Source organism: Monopterus albus, unplaced genomic scaffold (assembly GCF_001952655.1).
Source record: "Monopterus albus unplaced genomic scaffold, M_albus_1.0 scaffold94.1, whole genome shotgun sequence".
Taxonomy (NCBI): domain Eukaryota; kingdom Metazoa; phylum Chordata; class Actinopteri; order Synbranchiformes; family Synbranchidae; genus Monopterus; species Monopterus albus.
In genome coordinates, this window is record NW_018127974.1 from 3,162,792 (window position 1) to 3,176,833 (window position 14,042).

Here is a 14,042-nt window from a genome sequence, read left to right on the forward strand (position 1 = left end):
GATGCTTTACATGATATATGATGCAAATTCTGTTTGTTTCTCTCTGTGCAGGGCTACACAGATGAGCCGGTGTCTAAGGTTTTGTGTCATGTGGAGGACGGTTCGGTGGTGCAGCTGGACAGATGGAACCTTCTTGTAGAGAAAAGCGCCGCCCAGCCAGAGGAGGGCACACAGAAGGTCAGGAGGCTGCTCTCACAGTTTGGGTTTGTGACTGTGTATGTGTCAGGAGCTGGAGAGAATCTGACTGAAAACTCAAGAAACACAGAACTATGGGTGAACAGAAAGCAGGGAGGAACACCACGGAAAAAGTATGAGCCTACTAAATGGCAAGGTAATACAACTAAACAAACACAGGAAACAAAACACGAGGCAGCTGCACACAAACAACCAAAAATAAGCTGAGACCTGACTAAATATACTGCTCAAAAAAATAAAGGGAACACAACATAAGACATCCTAGATCTGAATGAATGAAATATTCTTATTAAATGCCTTGTTCATTACATAGTTGAATGTCTTATTTTCCCTTGTGTTCCCTTTATTTTTATGAGCAGTGTATATAACTGGGAACTATGGTATTACAAAATGAGCTGTAATGTCAGGGAGCAGACGAACCAGCAACCGGAACCAGGAGTGTGAGGTGATTATAAATGTTGAAACAGGAAAGCAAACAGGCAATGAGGGCAATGGGGCAGTGTAAAGCTGGGGCTGGTGAGACGGCAAGAGGCCGGAAAGGACTACAAAATAAAAGCACAAAACAGGAAGTCGGAGCAAAACCATAACAGTATGTGGGTACTTGCATTGATCATATTGCAGAGACAACAAACTGTTGCACAGTCACAAAAGCTGAACCCTACTGTTTTTCTGAGGGTTATTTTGTTAGAATGCGTCTCAAGTTTTATTCTAATATTTTTCAGAGGTAGGGCTACACACAGGGAGCACCTTGCCTTGCTGTGTATTTCCTGTATGTCCTCAGCCAACCAGCACATTGTTGCTTCTTGTCAGATTCCTCACTCTTACACTGCAAAAGAGCTCAGAAAAACATGCTTGTTGTGCACACAAAGTAATGGCAAATAATAGTAGTCGTCTTTAAAGACAAATGTCAGTGTGATTCGCCTCTGAAAACCTTTTATTTTTCAACTTACACAGAAAAAGGAAAAAGGTCCTGGTCCTGTACAGTTCACAGGGGTCGGTCAGATGTATACCTGCAATCTTCCCGCAGGCTGTAACGGGACTTTGCCGTCTGTTCCGAGTCGATGATCGAAATAAAAGCAAATGTGAGGACAGGTTCATTAAACGTTTCATAAGGTTATTATTAACATTAAAATTCCTTGGTTTCTGATAAAAGTACATATGCTGGTGTGCCTTTTTACTGCACCCACCAGTGACTCAAAGGTCAGCTTATTATCGATGATGGTGCCGAGGTATTCTTGTACAGGCTCCATTACCTCATCGTTTATCAATAAAGGAGGGATGACAGCTGATCTCTCTCTCTCTAAAGTTCACTACCATCTCTTTAGTTTTGGACACACTGATGTCCAAGAATGACACTTTGCACCACTCGATGAAGTCTGACACTACAGAGTCTCCAGCAGAGACAAAGTCATCTGCTAATTTGACAGTGTGACATCTCTCAAAATTACAGGACACACAGTCGCCCTCTTTTGGAGGGTTTGACTGCAGCCTCTTCTGCATGATGGCTTTTTTACCCTTAGCAAGAAGCTTTTTAACAAGATATTCAACCCGGGTTCATCCAGATTTTTTGGGAAACTTCTTACTATGAAACCAGAGCAGCAGGAAGCATTTTGCATTTGCAGTAACTTGGCACAACAGATGCAGTAGTGATATGGGTCTAGGGTAGTTTTCTGATGCCTTGCTAATGCCATAAAGACCGACAGGTGGTTGACAGGTTGGTGAACCCCGATACTCAGTACCCTGTCCTCGCATTTGTCTGGTGGAGATAAAAGTCCAGGGAGAAAATCTCCAAGTGTTATGGAAGTAAAGTGTGTATACTGCACAGGCGCATTTGGATATGGAGCATCAATAGATGGATGGACATTGTGTTAGGTACTGCACAGTATAAAGAAGAACTGTTTGTGTTGATATATTATGGAATACTTATGCGCTTACGTTGATATTTTCCCCATGTCCCCAGCTGCCTCTGAACGTGTTCAACAACTATTTCAGTCTGGGCTTTGACGCTCACGTCACCCTGGAGTTCCACGAGTCTAGAGGTCAGTGAAATCTGTTGTAATGTCTTTGCTTCTCATTCCACCCTGTTTTGATTCTATTTATATGGGTAATTGTATATTATAATATTTCCAGTTAATTCCTAATACACCACTGTTGTAAAAGAGAGCTGAGTAGAATAAAATCAAATATAAAAGTGGACACGTTCAGGTGCACACGAGCACAAATGAGTCCGATTTTCTCACTGTATTAATCTACACCTCTGTGTTTTGTTTTTCTGTTCCACAATCTCTGCAGCATATTTAATGTATTCTCCTGTTTTGTCTCTGCCTTTCTGATTGTGTTTTCAGAGGCCAACCCAGAAAAGTTTAACAGTCGATTCCGCAACAAGATGTTTTATGCAGGAGTGAGTGCCCCTCTCGACTTACCTCACTCACACACACACACACACACACACACTCAGACAAACTCCTGCAGCTTAAACTCTTGTTTCTTCCTCTGCACTTTCTATTTGTCTTAATAAGACACATGTGGAGTGTTGTTCAAGAATGAAAGCTGAAAGGAAATGTGAAGCAGGGGAATTAGGAAAAAGAGATGCAGCGACTGGAAAACCTAAAAATCAAGCAAAGGAAATGCAGACACAGGGAAGCAGGAAATACAGTTTTTTAAAGGTAAAGTTTATATCACCAAATCTAGTCGGAAGTGGTGTTAACTTCTCACCATGCAATTCCAGATTTCATTGCACTTAGTGGTCTTTTTGTATTAATATTGCACAGTGAGAGCAGTGCGTTAGTAATCATTCAGATGTCATAGTTTTCAGTATGAAGTCCAGATTCATACTCAGACGGTCAAATTGTTGTATTTACTCTGCACTTGTATAGCATGGAGAGTTTCTGATTATAAATGCTGAAGCACAAATGTTTTTCCAGATTTTTTGTTTTGGGACTTTTTAGCTAGTCAGATTCAAATTTAAACCATTAAACAAATGTTAGAAAAGTTTAACTTAGGTTTTTTGGATGCTGGTGACATTTTGTGAAGGATGTGAGGTGAAGCATGCAGGGGAGTTATCTCTTTTTAATGAGGGGAAATGGAATGAAGTTTAATTCTGTTGTATTGTTTGTGTGTGTGTCTGTGTGTGCAGGCTGCATTCTCAGATTTCCTCCAAAGAAGCTCCAGGGATTTGTCCAAGCATGTCAGAGTGGTGGTGAGCGTAACACAAACTCTATCAGTCTATATCGTTTTCCGTGTCGACGTGTCTGGGCAGTCGTTCAGACAGGTGATTAGAAAGTTGGCCCTTCAGCTGAGCATTTGACTCATCTTGCTGAAATGTCCTTCAACAAGACTTGTTTGCTCTGTCACTGACCCTGACCCTGACCGCCCTGATACGACCACGAGTCACAACATTATTATCATATCATGTACTGGCCTTAATTAGGATGCTACAGTTTATTTTGTTATATGTTTTATGCCTAATGATAATGAGGTTTTTGTTTTTGATGTGGAAATGCTCAGTTTGTCATCTGAAGCACACTTGTTTTCCTAAAAATTCAAATGATATTAACAGGCTTTTGCGGGGGTTTTCTTAAGGGATTAACAGTATTATTTATTCAGTGTAGTTTCTCTGAGAGGCAACCTCTTTTTTACAGGAACATCACACTCACACTCACACAGTTTACACACATTCACACCTGAAAGCTGCCCAGTACAGTCTGCCCACTGAGCAGCTCCACTGGTCTGAGGTGACCCTTCACCTGCGTGAGTCACTGCCCATCCCTCATGCCACCTGAGTGCAGCAGCACTGAAACTGAGAGTGACGCTTGAAGCAGCATGTGCAAAGTGAAACGTTGTTTTACGCAGTTACAGCAGGAGATTTGATGAGATGAGTTCACTTAGTGACTGTTTTTCTGCATCTTCAGTTTTGAATTCACACAGTGGTGCACGAAGCCCAGTTTGTATCTCACTCTCACACTGTCTTTATTTTTCTCAGTGCGATGGAACAGATCTAACTCCCAAGATCCAGGAGCTTAAGTTCCAGTGCATTGTGTTTCTAAACATTCCCAGGTGAGTGAAAACACAGAGGCACTGATGCTGTTCTACTGAAGATAGAACAGAACAAATAAAAAGCAGGGAAGAAGAAGCTTCAGAAATTCTGATTTAAGCATCTGATTTAGCATCAATAAGCAACATTTCTATAGGATCATTTTCATGTCCAGAGATTCAGAGTAATTATAATTATTCAGTGATCATGAAATGCTTTTCAGTATCAGAAATAGAACAGCCAACCAGTAAAGGAAACACGTCTTTACTGACCGACTATAATATTTCTGATAGTGAAAAGCAGATATTCGACACTGAGAAAGACTCATCCATCAGTGTCATGGAGGATATTCTCGTGCTGGTACTAGGGAGCTGAGACAGACCTGGGAGAAGGAATCAAGATATGTCGGGTAATATCTGGAATAACACAGTAATTATATTAGTCTGAAATCAAACTAGGGCATTACAATATAAAATACTACATAGAAGCACTTATCACCTGGCGGTCTTTCCAAATTTAAATCTAACACTTCTTCAGTGTGCCCTAAGTGTAAAATAAATATTGGCAGTCGTACACACTGTCTGCCCTAAATTACAAAAATACTGTGAAGCTGTTCTATGTGAAATGCAGTATTTCTTCTTCTTGGTCTCCCTAATAAGCATAACACCAACACCTCACAGATAATAAACGAATATCTTAATATTCTGTGCAAGGAAAAATATACTATAACTCCAGTGGGTTTCTTGTAAGACACCCACAACACCTGCTTCAGGATAATACTGGAGCACATTGTGCTGTTTAATACACTCTAAGACTGTTAGTCTGAACAAAATGTGTAATGTATGTTTTGTTGGTTTTATTGGTTTTATAAAAGTGGTACTGGTAAAGTTTCATTTAGCAGCTGGTATCAGTTTCCAACAATACCCAGCCCTACACTTACATTAATATATGTAAATAGTATTTTAAGCACATAAACATTTTCTGAGTTCTTTTGTTGAATTGAAAACTATCAAATTCATTTAACATAATAATAAAAGAAACTCATTAGACCCTGTAATTCTCCAGTGAACAGTAGACTAATGAAACTTGTTTAGGCTGGTTAGCAGCTCCTCAAGGACTGTGGGTCTCATTCAGGCTTCGTTCTCTGACCGTGAACCTGCTGAGTTGCATCCTCCCACACCACACCGGAGTTACACAACTCTGCCGGTCAGACATTGAAATTATGAACAGGTGTGCTACCTGTTTCTGATGTCATCAGAGGAAGATCTTCTGACAGGAAAGCTTCTGACCTGATTGCTTTGCATATGGAGAATGTTTAGGTCTAACCTTTGTTAAAACCCACCTAGAGTCTTGGCTAGCTGTGCACGTGTCATCAACATGCACAACGTAGAGTGATGTTGCATATTTGAAGTGTGTGTGTGTAGGTACTGTGCAGGCACCATGCCGTGGGGAAACACAGGCGACCACCGGGACTTTGAACCACAGCGCCATGATGACGGCTGCATCGAGGTCATCGGCTTCACCATGGCTTCGCTGGTGAGAAACAGCAATACAGTGATAAAAAACAAAACTGTGAAAGAAAGTTGTTGACTTGTATAATTGGCTGATTGAAGAAGACCCAGGACATGAGAGTTTCCCAACTGAGGAAATTTACTTTGCAGATCCTACAGCACCATAATATGGTACAATCGTCACAAAGAATCAGATGGGTTTGTCCTGTATATATGGTGTCAAGAGAAATTCCTAGCATCTCCTTTCTAAGTCTAGCCTGTTCTAGTTACCTTTAATTGTGTAGCACCTTATACAGAGGCTAGAATGCTTAAAGGGTAGTTATGTGTAAAATACATATGATAGTTTTGAAAGTCCTAGTTACTGTATATAAATGGTGAAATCCTGAAATCATGTTAAGCAAAATTTCTAACAGTTGTGTAGTGTGTTTTCCTGTGATCACTCCCCTGATGCTGTTAATTCTTGGTGTAAATCTCCCTTTTGTCCACCAGGCGGCGCTACAGGTTGGTGGACATGGAGAGAGACTTCACCAATGCAGAGAGGTCATGCTCACCACCTTCAAAACTGTACCTGTTCAGGTGAGCGCATGCCCTCGGCTGTATGACAGCCCCGAAGGCATCGGATGCCTGGTCTGGTTCCTTATACACGTATTTTTAGTCAGGTTGATACAAGGGCCCAGCCCATGTGGCCTTAATGAGACACAACCTGTCTTTATTACTTTATTATTTACTTAATGGTGCCCCAACATTGTTTATTTTTCTTTCTTTCATTTCTTTTTTATCTATTTGTTATTAATTCTTCTCCTCTCATTTTTCTTTTTAATATATATGTACCAGACTGTATAGACATAGACACACCCGCACTACGCACCGTCACGCACACAAGCCAAATGTAAAACCCCCTACGTTATCTCTTCTGTAAATGTTCTGTATCTATTGCCTTGTCATCTGTGTTCTGTCCTGTTAATGTGATATTTTGTTTCATTTTAAGCAAAGATTTCTCACATAAAACATTGAAGTGCAAACACAAGACTTTGTCTCTTGTCTCAAGCTTGACAGAAAAAATCAGCCACAAAGACAGTTTCCTTCTTTAAACACAACTTTGTGTAATCATCCAACTAGAAGAAGTCATCAGAAACAACAGACACTTGACTAAAAAGTGTGGTTATCTTAAATCACTATTTTACTGGGCAGTAAAATAGGAAATGGACTTAAGTCACAAAACAACACCTAATGCCTCTTCATCTGAGTGCAGCTGTGCGCGGACTAGAGTGTGGATACCTGAAACAAACCCAACGCCAGTACCTGGGGGTTGGGTTATGTTTGGGTCTGGGTCGGGGTCCGACACACAGGACAAATGTTAGCCTAGATGGCTGGAGTGCTCAAATGTCTGGTATCTTCTTGTCACTCATGTTGATTCCCAGTCGTACTCATCTTGTCACGGCGATCCTTGTGTGTCTTTGTGTGCGCATGTAGGTGGACGGTGAGCCGTGCCGTCTGGCCCCGTCAACTCTCCGCATCTCCCTCCGAAATCAGGCCAACATGGTCCAGAAGAGCAAGCGACGCACATCGGTGCCCCTGCTCAACGAGTGAGTCATCTGATTGCACACGCGCACAGCGACACACACAGCGGATGTAGGCCAGCAGCATTGTAAAAGCCTGGTTTACACTGAGTGAGTCATACAATCTGTTTAGTGGGAGCTGACACTCACTCCTCTCAGTGCCCCACAGCTCGCCAAACCACAGTCAGAGGAGGCATATGTAATATTGTCCACTCAGATTAATCACAGCAGACGCATCAGGGGCATCTCCGCTGACACACTGACATGTAACGCTGTGTGGTTTTCCCTTCAGCCGACAAGATGAATAGGAGACTTAGTGATTTCTTTAAGGGATAAAGCATCTGCTGTACTGTATGAAAAGAATGTTACTATCTGAAATTGTGTGCCTACTAACACACTTTCATTCCTGGAGGACTAATAATTCCTCATGTATATCTTTGTCTATATATGTGGGTCTACTTGTTAAAGTCTACAAGTGACAGTAACTGTGTGCATGTGAGAGAACAGAGTCTAGAGAGGGATTTCTGCTGTAGCTGCAGTAACTAGTGTCTTTGCTTGATGTGCTATCAGTGTTTGTCTACTTACCTCAGGGCTTTTCTCCATCTGTCCCTCCTTCTCTCTCTGTCTTCTTTCCTTGCATTTCCACTTCTTTCCTTTAATACATCCGATGTCTTCTGATTTATTGTTGTGTTTACATTTGTTTACCTTCTCCCCTCTTCTTGCTTTTTGTCCTTCCCCTCCTTTTAATCCCCCTTTTCTCCCCCACTCTCATCTCTCCTTCTCCACCCTTCTTTCTCTTCTCTCCTCTCCTTTTCTTGTTTCCTCTTTGCTTTCTTTATTTCCTTCTTGTCCTCTCCTCTCCTTTCTTTGTCTCCTCCCACTTCTCATCTTGTTGCCTCCTCTTCTTTCCTCTTCCATCTCCTTCTTCTGTTTTTGTTCATCTTGCCTCCTTCCCTTTTTCCTTTCCTATTTTTATCTTTTCACTCGTTTCCTTGTCTCCTCATCCTCTCTCATCTCCCGTTTCTCACCTTTTTTTCTTTTCCTCATTTCATGTCCTTCGCTTCTCTTCTCAATCACTTTGCTTGTCACCTCATCTCCTCCCCTTCTTTCATTTCCCTTTCCTTTCTTCTCTGCTCCTGTCTCCTCCTCTCCTCTTTCTTTTGTCTCCTTTGCTCTCGTGCCCTTTCCTTCCTTATTTCCTCTCCTCTCCCCCATCTTCTTTCTTTTTTGTCACCTCTCCTGTTTCCTCTTGTTTCCTTCCACCCCCCGTCACCTTCACCTCTCCTTCTCTTCTCATCACTCCCCCTCCTCTGTCATACATTCCTCCTCTGTCATACATTCCTCCTCTGTCATACATTCCTCCTCTCTTCTGTGTGTATGTGTGTGTGTGTGGCCGTAGTATTCAGAAGGTGTGTGCGGCTGATCTGCGCCGCCTCTCTGCTCCCCCCGACTCCTTCTCTGTGTAAGTACCTCTGTCACTGTATGTATGTACAGTTTGTGAGTTGGTGCCGTGTTTTGTCACGGTTTGTCTCAGGTTCAGCCACTATTTGATTTACTGATATTGATCATTTAGTGTTTTCCTAATAAGTCAACAACACTGATGAGATTCCCCTTTTTTTTGCTTTATAGCCCCTGCAGATCTAGTTTATTGAATTATTATTTATTATTTGGTAGCATTAAATTACCCCGATTACATGTGTTTGATATTTGATTGAGCGCTTATCCAAAGTACTTTTTTAATGTTTTGCACTGATGATTTAACCTCACTACTTTAATTTTGTAGGTCAAATTTAACTTGTTTGCTAGAAAATAAACTAAGAAAAGCCTTAGATCTTACAAATGTCAAGTGAATTTTATTTATAAAGAGAATCAGTCTGTTCATACACCTTCAGATGAGAAAAGTAAAGACACATAAGGTAACCTTACAAGATGCCAGAGGGATCTTCCTTCTTACAGAGCATCCATGCTTTTCTACATACAGAACAGACAAACATAAATAAAAGACACTACCTAGTATTAAAAAGATAATCCGTGTAATAATTATGGATGTAACGATACTTGTTACATATGGTTATTTTGATAGTATTTGCTAGCATTTCAGTTTTCCTCTTTCAAGAAATAACATGGATGAAACTGGCAATTGCTGAACAATTTGCAAATGCCGGGCAAAGGCAATACTAGTCCTGTTTTGGACTGAAACGATCCTGGATATATCGTATCTCACAGAAACGGTTGTGCGCAACATTTTAGTGGAGATGAGCAAACAAACCAGGCAGACGTGCAAAACCAACCACGTAGTAACCACCCTAAAGTCTTTTCTCTTGAAAAGGTAGACCACAATGTTTGGAAAACACCTTCAGTGGCGCGCAAATGCCACCTTTACGTGGCTTCTCCTTGTTTGGCGTGTTCTTCCCCTCGTTCTGGTGGTCAGGGGACCCCTGCTTCATCTGGTCCAGTGACAGAACCCTTCCCCTGGTTGGCCCAGCTATCAGTCAGGAAAAGGAAAACCTACGGAGGTGCTACTAAAACACTGATGCTCCACTGTTGACAAGATCTGCTGCAATAATGTCAGTATTATTTGACCTCATAAAAGGTCTGCTGCGTTCTCTTATAAAAATACCAGTTTATTATTTAGTAAAGGGCATTTTTAATCTTTTGTTGTCCTTTTTAATATTGTGATAAATATCATATTGTGGACTTTTTATCATAGCAATATTGTACCGTGTGTTTTTGGTATCATTATATCCCTAGTAATTGAAACAGATGTAACATAACATTTGTTAGTGATTTAAAAGATAATAAACACTGTATTTGCACAAAATAGTTGATATTTGTATCAGTATTGGCCTCGAAAACTCATATTGGTCACAGCCTACTTTGTCATATTTAATGTGGGTTTTTGTTGGTTGTGTTCGTCTGAGGGAGAGGGAGCGTGTCTGGCAGCATGCTGAAGCCTTTCTACCTGTCACTGTGCTTTTGCCTCCTGTCTTGATGTTTTTGCTGCTGAGTTTATACCTGCACCAATCCTTGGGTCTCACTTGAGTCACAGCTGAGATGAAAAAATGACATTAATGTATTTTAATTTGATGCCATTTGCAGGTAAGGCTTTGAGCTTTTGAGACTGGGTAGATGAGTGATTTAGCCAATATTTGCTTTTTGCCCAGATGTGTTTTTCAGCTTGTTGCCCACCATCCTCACCACCCCCTAACCTACAAACACTGATTTTAAAATGTCGGCCCTCCTCAAACTCAAATGCAGAGTTAGTGTTGTGTTCCAAGACGATAGTTGCTGGAGGGAGTGTTTGCTACTTCAACCTCCAGTTAGCAGAAATGTTAGACTTTCAAACTTAAGCTCAGTTTAAAAAGTTCTGGGCTGTAAATGGAAGTGTAATGCAACAGACAGATGAGGGTTTAAATGTCGTATGCTGCAAAAGCTCAGAATTGGTTTGTGATGTGAGTGTCTGTGCGTGCATGTATGCATATGTGTGTCCTTATCATTGTTTGTATGGTCTGAATTGTGTGTGTGTGTGCACGCACACGTGCGTGCACTTGTGTGTGTTATTTCTTCTAGTCCTCACGCAGTTCCGGATCGTCTGCGTCTTCGTGTGAACCGGATCAGCCTCCAGGAGTATGACAGACTTCAGTACGACAAAGAGCGACTACGAGACATCTGTACGGTTCTGTTTTCTGAAATCAACATATTTTATAGCAGCTATAATCTATATTTCTCTGCAAACAATGGGTCAGATGACGTCTGAGAGACAGGCCTTCTCAGCTTTGTGAAGTGCTTTAGCAGCTTTCAGCTCACTGTTTTGGTTTTTAGACCCACGACTGCTTTGGTTCACTGTGTTGTTTCCAGCTGCATCAGGCAGCTGTTGTCAACATAAAAGCCCTAAAAAGCTCCTTAGCACCAATTAGATAGTTTAGCGGCTATCTGGTGAACACAGTGGAGCATTTAGCAGCTAAAGAGCCAGGTAAAGACCAGAAATAGTGCCACTGGGTGTGTAAATAAGCAACTATTCACTTTAAAAGGGGCCCAAAATGGGTTCATGCAAGTTTAACTTTAATGTTTTATTGTCTGACGTTTGTGTTTATGTTTATTCTAGCCATCCCAGTAGGCATTGTGGTAGTGAGAGGGGACTGTGACCTGGAGACATGCAGACTCTACATCGACAGATTACAAGAGGCAAGTGTTCACCTCTGTCCTCATCATTATCATGATAATCACTCTAATTTTCTTGTTCCTCCCTCTGTCTCTCCCCTCTTCATCACTATTTCATGCAGCGTCATCGCTCCACTCTGAGTTGTGAATAGATGAATAAACGACCAGTGCAGAGCTGTGTGTAGCTGTGTCTGAGTTTACATCTGTGGAAGGTTTTCGTGTAAATGCTTTGGCTGTGTGTTAACCTGAATCCTGTCTGCTGTGCTTGCTAGGATTTACACCAGGCGCCATCTACTGGCCACAGGGTGCACTACCAGGTACTTCTGGGTGTCTGCTCGGGGAAAAGTTTGGTTATTATTATATATTTGTTACATATTTCAGAGCTGACTATTTATAGTGAAAATCTGTTATAAATTCAAGGACTTTTCCCTGAAATAGTTATATTTTTTATCGGTGTTGCCATCCCCATAAAGCATGAAAATAAAACTACAAAAAGAAGCTACATAAAATAATTTCCTACAGATTTTACAGACTGACACCCAAGTTGAGTAAAGTCCTGACTCACCACACTGGGAAAAACATTCTGCACATGTGAAACACAAACAGTACCAGTATAAACAACATTTCTTAGCTGTGGTTAGGGAAAGGGGAAACACTGACTGGCTGGCATGCAAGTCTTTGATTTCAGTCGAACACTGATTTAAATATCACTATCCACTGTTTCATTGTCCTGATTGTCTCCGTCTTGCTACTGATTGTTCAGCTGCTCAAAAATAATACAGATAAAGGTTCCTTCTGTCTGAAATTCACTCTTTTGCTTTCTCTTTCTTTAATTCCTCATGCTAAGCTTTTTGTTGTATTGCACAGTCAAGGGTTGATGAGGATCACAGTGTTTGTCTCCGTGTCTCTAGGATGAGAGCAGAAGCATCCCCCGGACCAGTTCAACCAGTAGACTCTCTTCCAACTGGAGCTTCTTGGATTGTGAGTGACTGAAACACTGATAGCTGCTGACAGAAATATTGACCAGCTATTGAGGAGCTTTTTATTGATTTAAGTGATGGAGAAATGCGTTTCGGAGATTTTGCACCAATAAAAGCCAAATGAATCTGAGTATTTTCTGACACAGCCAAGAGGAAAAACCACAGGGAGGTTTCATTCTTGATATCACTAATGATTCAAAGCACATATTTGTAGATCCATAAATACTGCATGTATGGTCTTGTCAGTGGTATACATCTACCTTTACACCTCAACTGGTGGCACAACACAAGTCCTAAGTGCTTTGACAAAGGATGTGAGAGACTAATGAAATTATATAGTAAAAGTATAACTACATAAATGAGATAAAATTATATGATGAAGGGAGACGATACAAAACTCAAGACAGATATTTCGTCCCATTGACCTGCATGTTTCTCTTCTACAGCCACATCAGCTGATCGCTTCTATCGTATCGACAAGGCTCAGGTAAACACCGCGTCATTGTTTTGGTGCTGAGTGAAACGGTTGTCCGCCAGATGTTACTGATCATGTATGTTTCTGCACATGTGCTTGTAGGAGCACCTCCACTTTGTGACAGAAATTTGTCAGGATGAGGTCTTCATCCTGGACCACGAGGCACCTGTGGTGAGCCAGGGGTCGTCCACGGGGATGCCTGACCTGGTGGTGGAACCTACTGCTGGGTACGTCAGCAGATACGGACGATGTGTTTGAACCTTTTATTTAACCAGGTGCATTCCAGTGAGGGCGAGAACTGATGAGGACGGTTGCATAAATAGCACTGACAAAGACTGCTTCACATGTGCGTTCCTTTACGATTAAATTAACAGATACATGTGTTGTTGACGTTTTACCAAAGATTATATACTGTATGAACTAGATGTATTCTGTTATGGGGTGATGTTGAAACTACAATTATGATCATCATTTATTTGTTAATTAAGCTGAAATGGCAAACTAAGCTAATTCCAGCTTCTCACATGTAAAGACTTGCTTCTTTTCTCAGTTTAAAATCATTGTAGATTGCACATTTTTGTGTGTTGGACTGATGCTAGAACAAACAAGACATTTGACTTTTAGCATGTTTTTAAAATAAAAAAAACGTGCAGACCTAAAATCTAATATAAAATGTGTATGATGTAATGGCAGGTATAATGATAATGACTTTTATTGGTCAAGTATGTTGCACATACTATGGATTTGTCTCCAGTACAGAACCAAAGTAGCCATCTAATCTAGTAAAACGTGAATTCTGACATGAAGAATAGCATTATATGATTCAGTATTTTGTGTCTGCATGTGACTGGCTCAATCCTTTTGTCTAAAACTGACAAAAATGTCTTCAGTTGCTTTATCCACACAGAAGTTTATGTAATCCGAAATATAGTGTGTGAGGCCGTCTATGTCCTCACCATGAGGACTACAGAGGATGTCCCAGTCTGTGGTGTTAAAACAGTCTCTCAGCTGCTCAACTGCCTCCTCTGTCCTTACCTTTACTACCCTGACCTGAGGTGACACCTTTTTCACCACTGGAGTATTCACTGGAATCAGGTGGACAAGGTTGTGGTCAGAACGACCTAGCGG

General features: G+C 41.1%; 1 protein-coding gene across 12 annotated transcripts in view; it reads left to right on the plus strand.

Moving 5' to 3' along the window:
* The window catches only part of dgki (diacylglycerol kinase, iota), an 86,821-nt gene that overhangs the window by 64,283 nt on the left and 8,496 nt on the right, over positions 1–14,042 (plus strand). For 5 of the 12 annotated variants that reach the window (XM_020608590.1, XM_020608593.1, XM_020608591.1 and 2 more), the window contains exons 14-29: positions 52–177; positions 2,156–2,234; positions 2,541–2,596; positions 2,715–2,861; positions 3,332–3,394; positions 4,178–4,251; positions 5,653–5,764; positions 6,229–6,315; positions 7,213–7,325; positions 8,698–8,760; positions 10,869–10,969; positions 11,404–11,483; positions 11,732–11,776; positions 12,371–12,440; positions 12,886–12,926; positions 13,017–13,141. In XM_020608590.1, the coding sequence (XP_020464246.1) occupies positions 52–177; positions 2,156–2,234; positions 2,541–2,596; positions 2,715–2,861; positions 3,332–3,394; positions 4,178–4,251; positions 5,653–5,764; positions 6,229–6,315; positions 7,213–7,325; positions 8,698–8,760; positions 10,869–10,969; positions 11,404–11,483; positions 11,732–11,776; positions 12,371–12,440; positions 12,886–12,926; positions 13,017–13,141 (1,382 nt within the window). Of the gene's footprint in view, positions 1–51; positions 178–2,155; positions 2,235–2,540; positions 2,597–2,714; positions 2,862–3,331; positions 3,395–4,177; positions 4,252–5,652; positions 5,765–6,228; positions 6,316–7,212; positions 7,326–7,766; positions 7,794–8,697; positions 8,761–10,868; positions 10,970–11,403; positions 11,484–11,731; positions 11,777–12,370; positions 12,441–12,885; positions 12,927–13,016; positions 13,142–14,042 lie in introns of all 12 variants that reach the window. The other 7 variants (XM_020608597.1, XM_020608598.1, XM_020608599.1 and 4 more) reach the window with 5 other exon arrangements.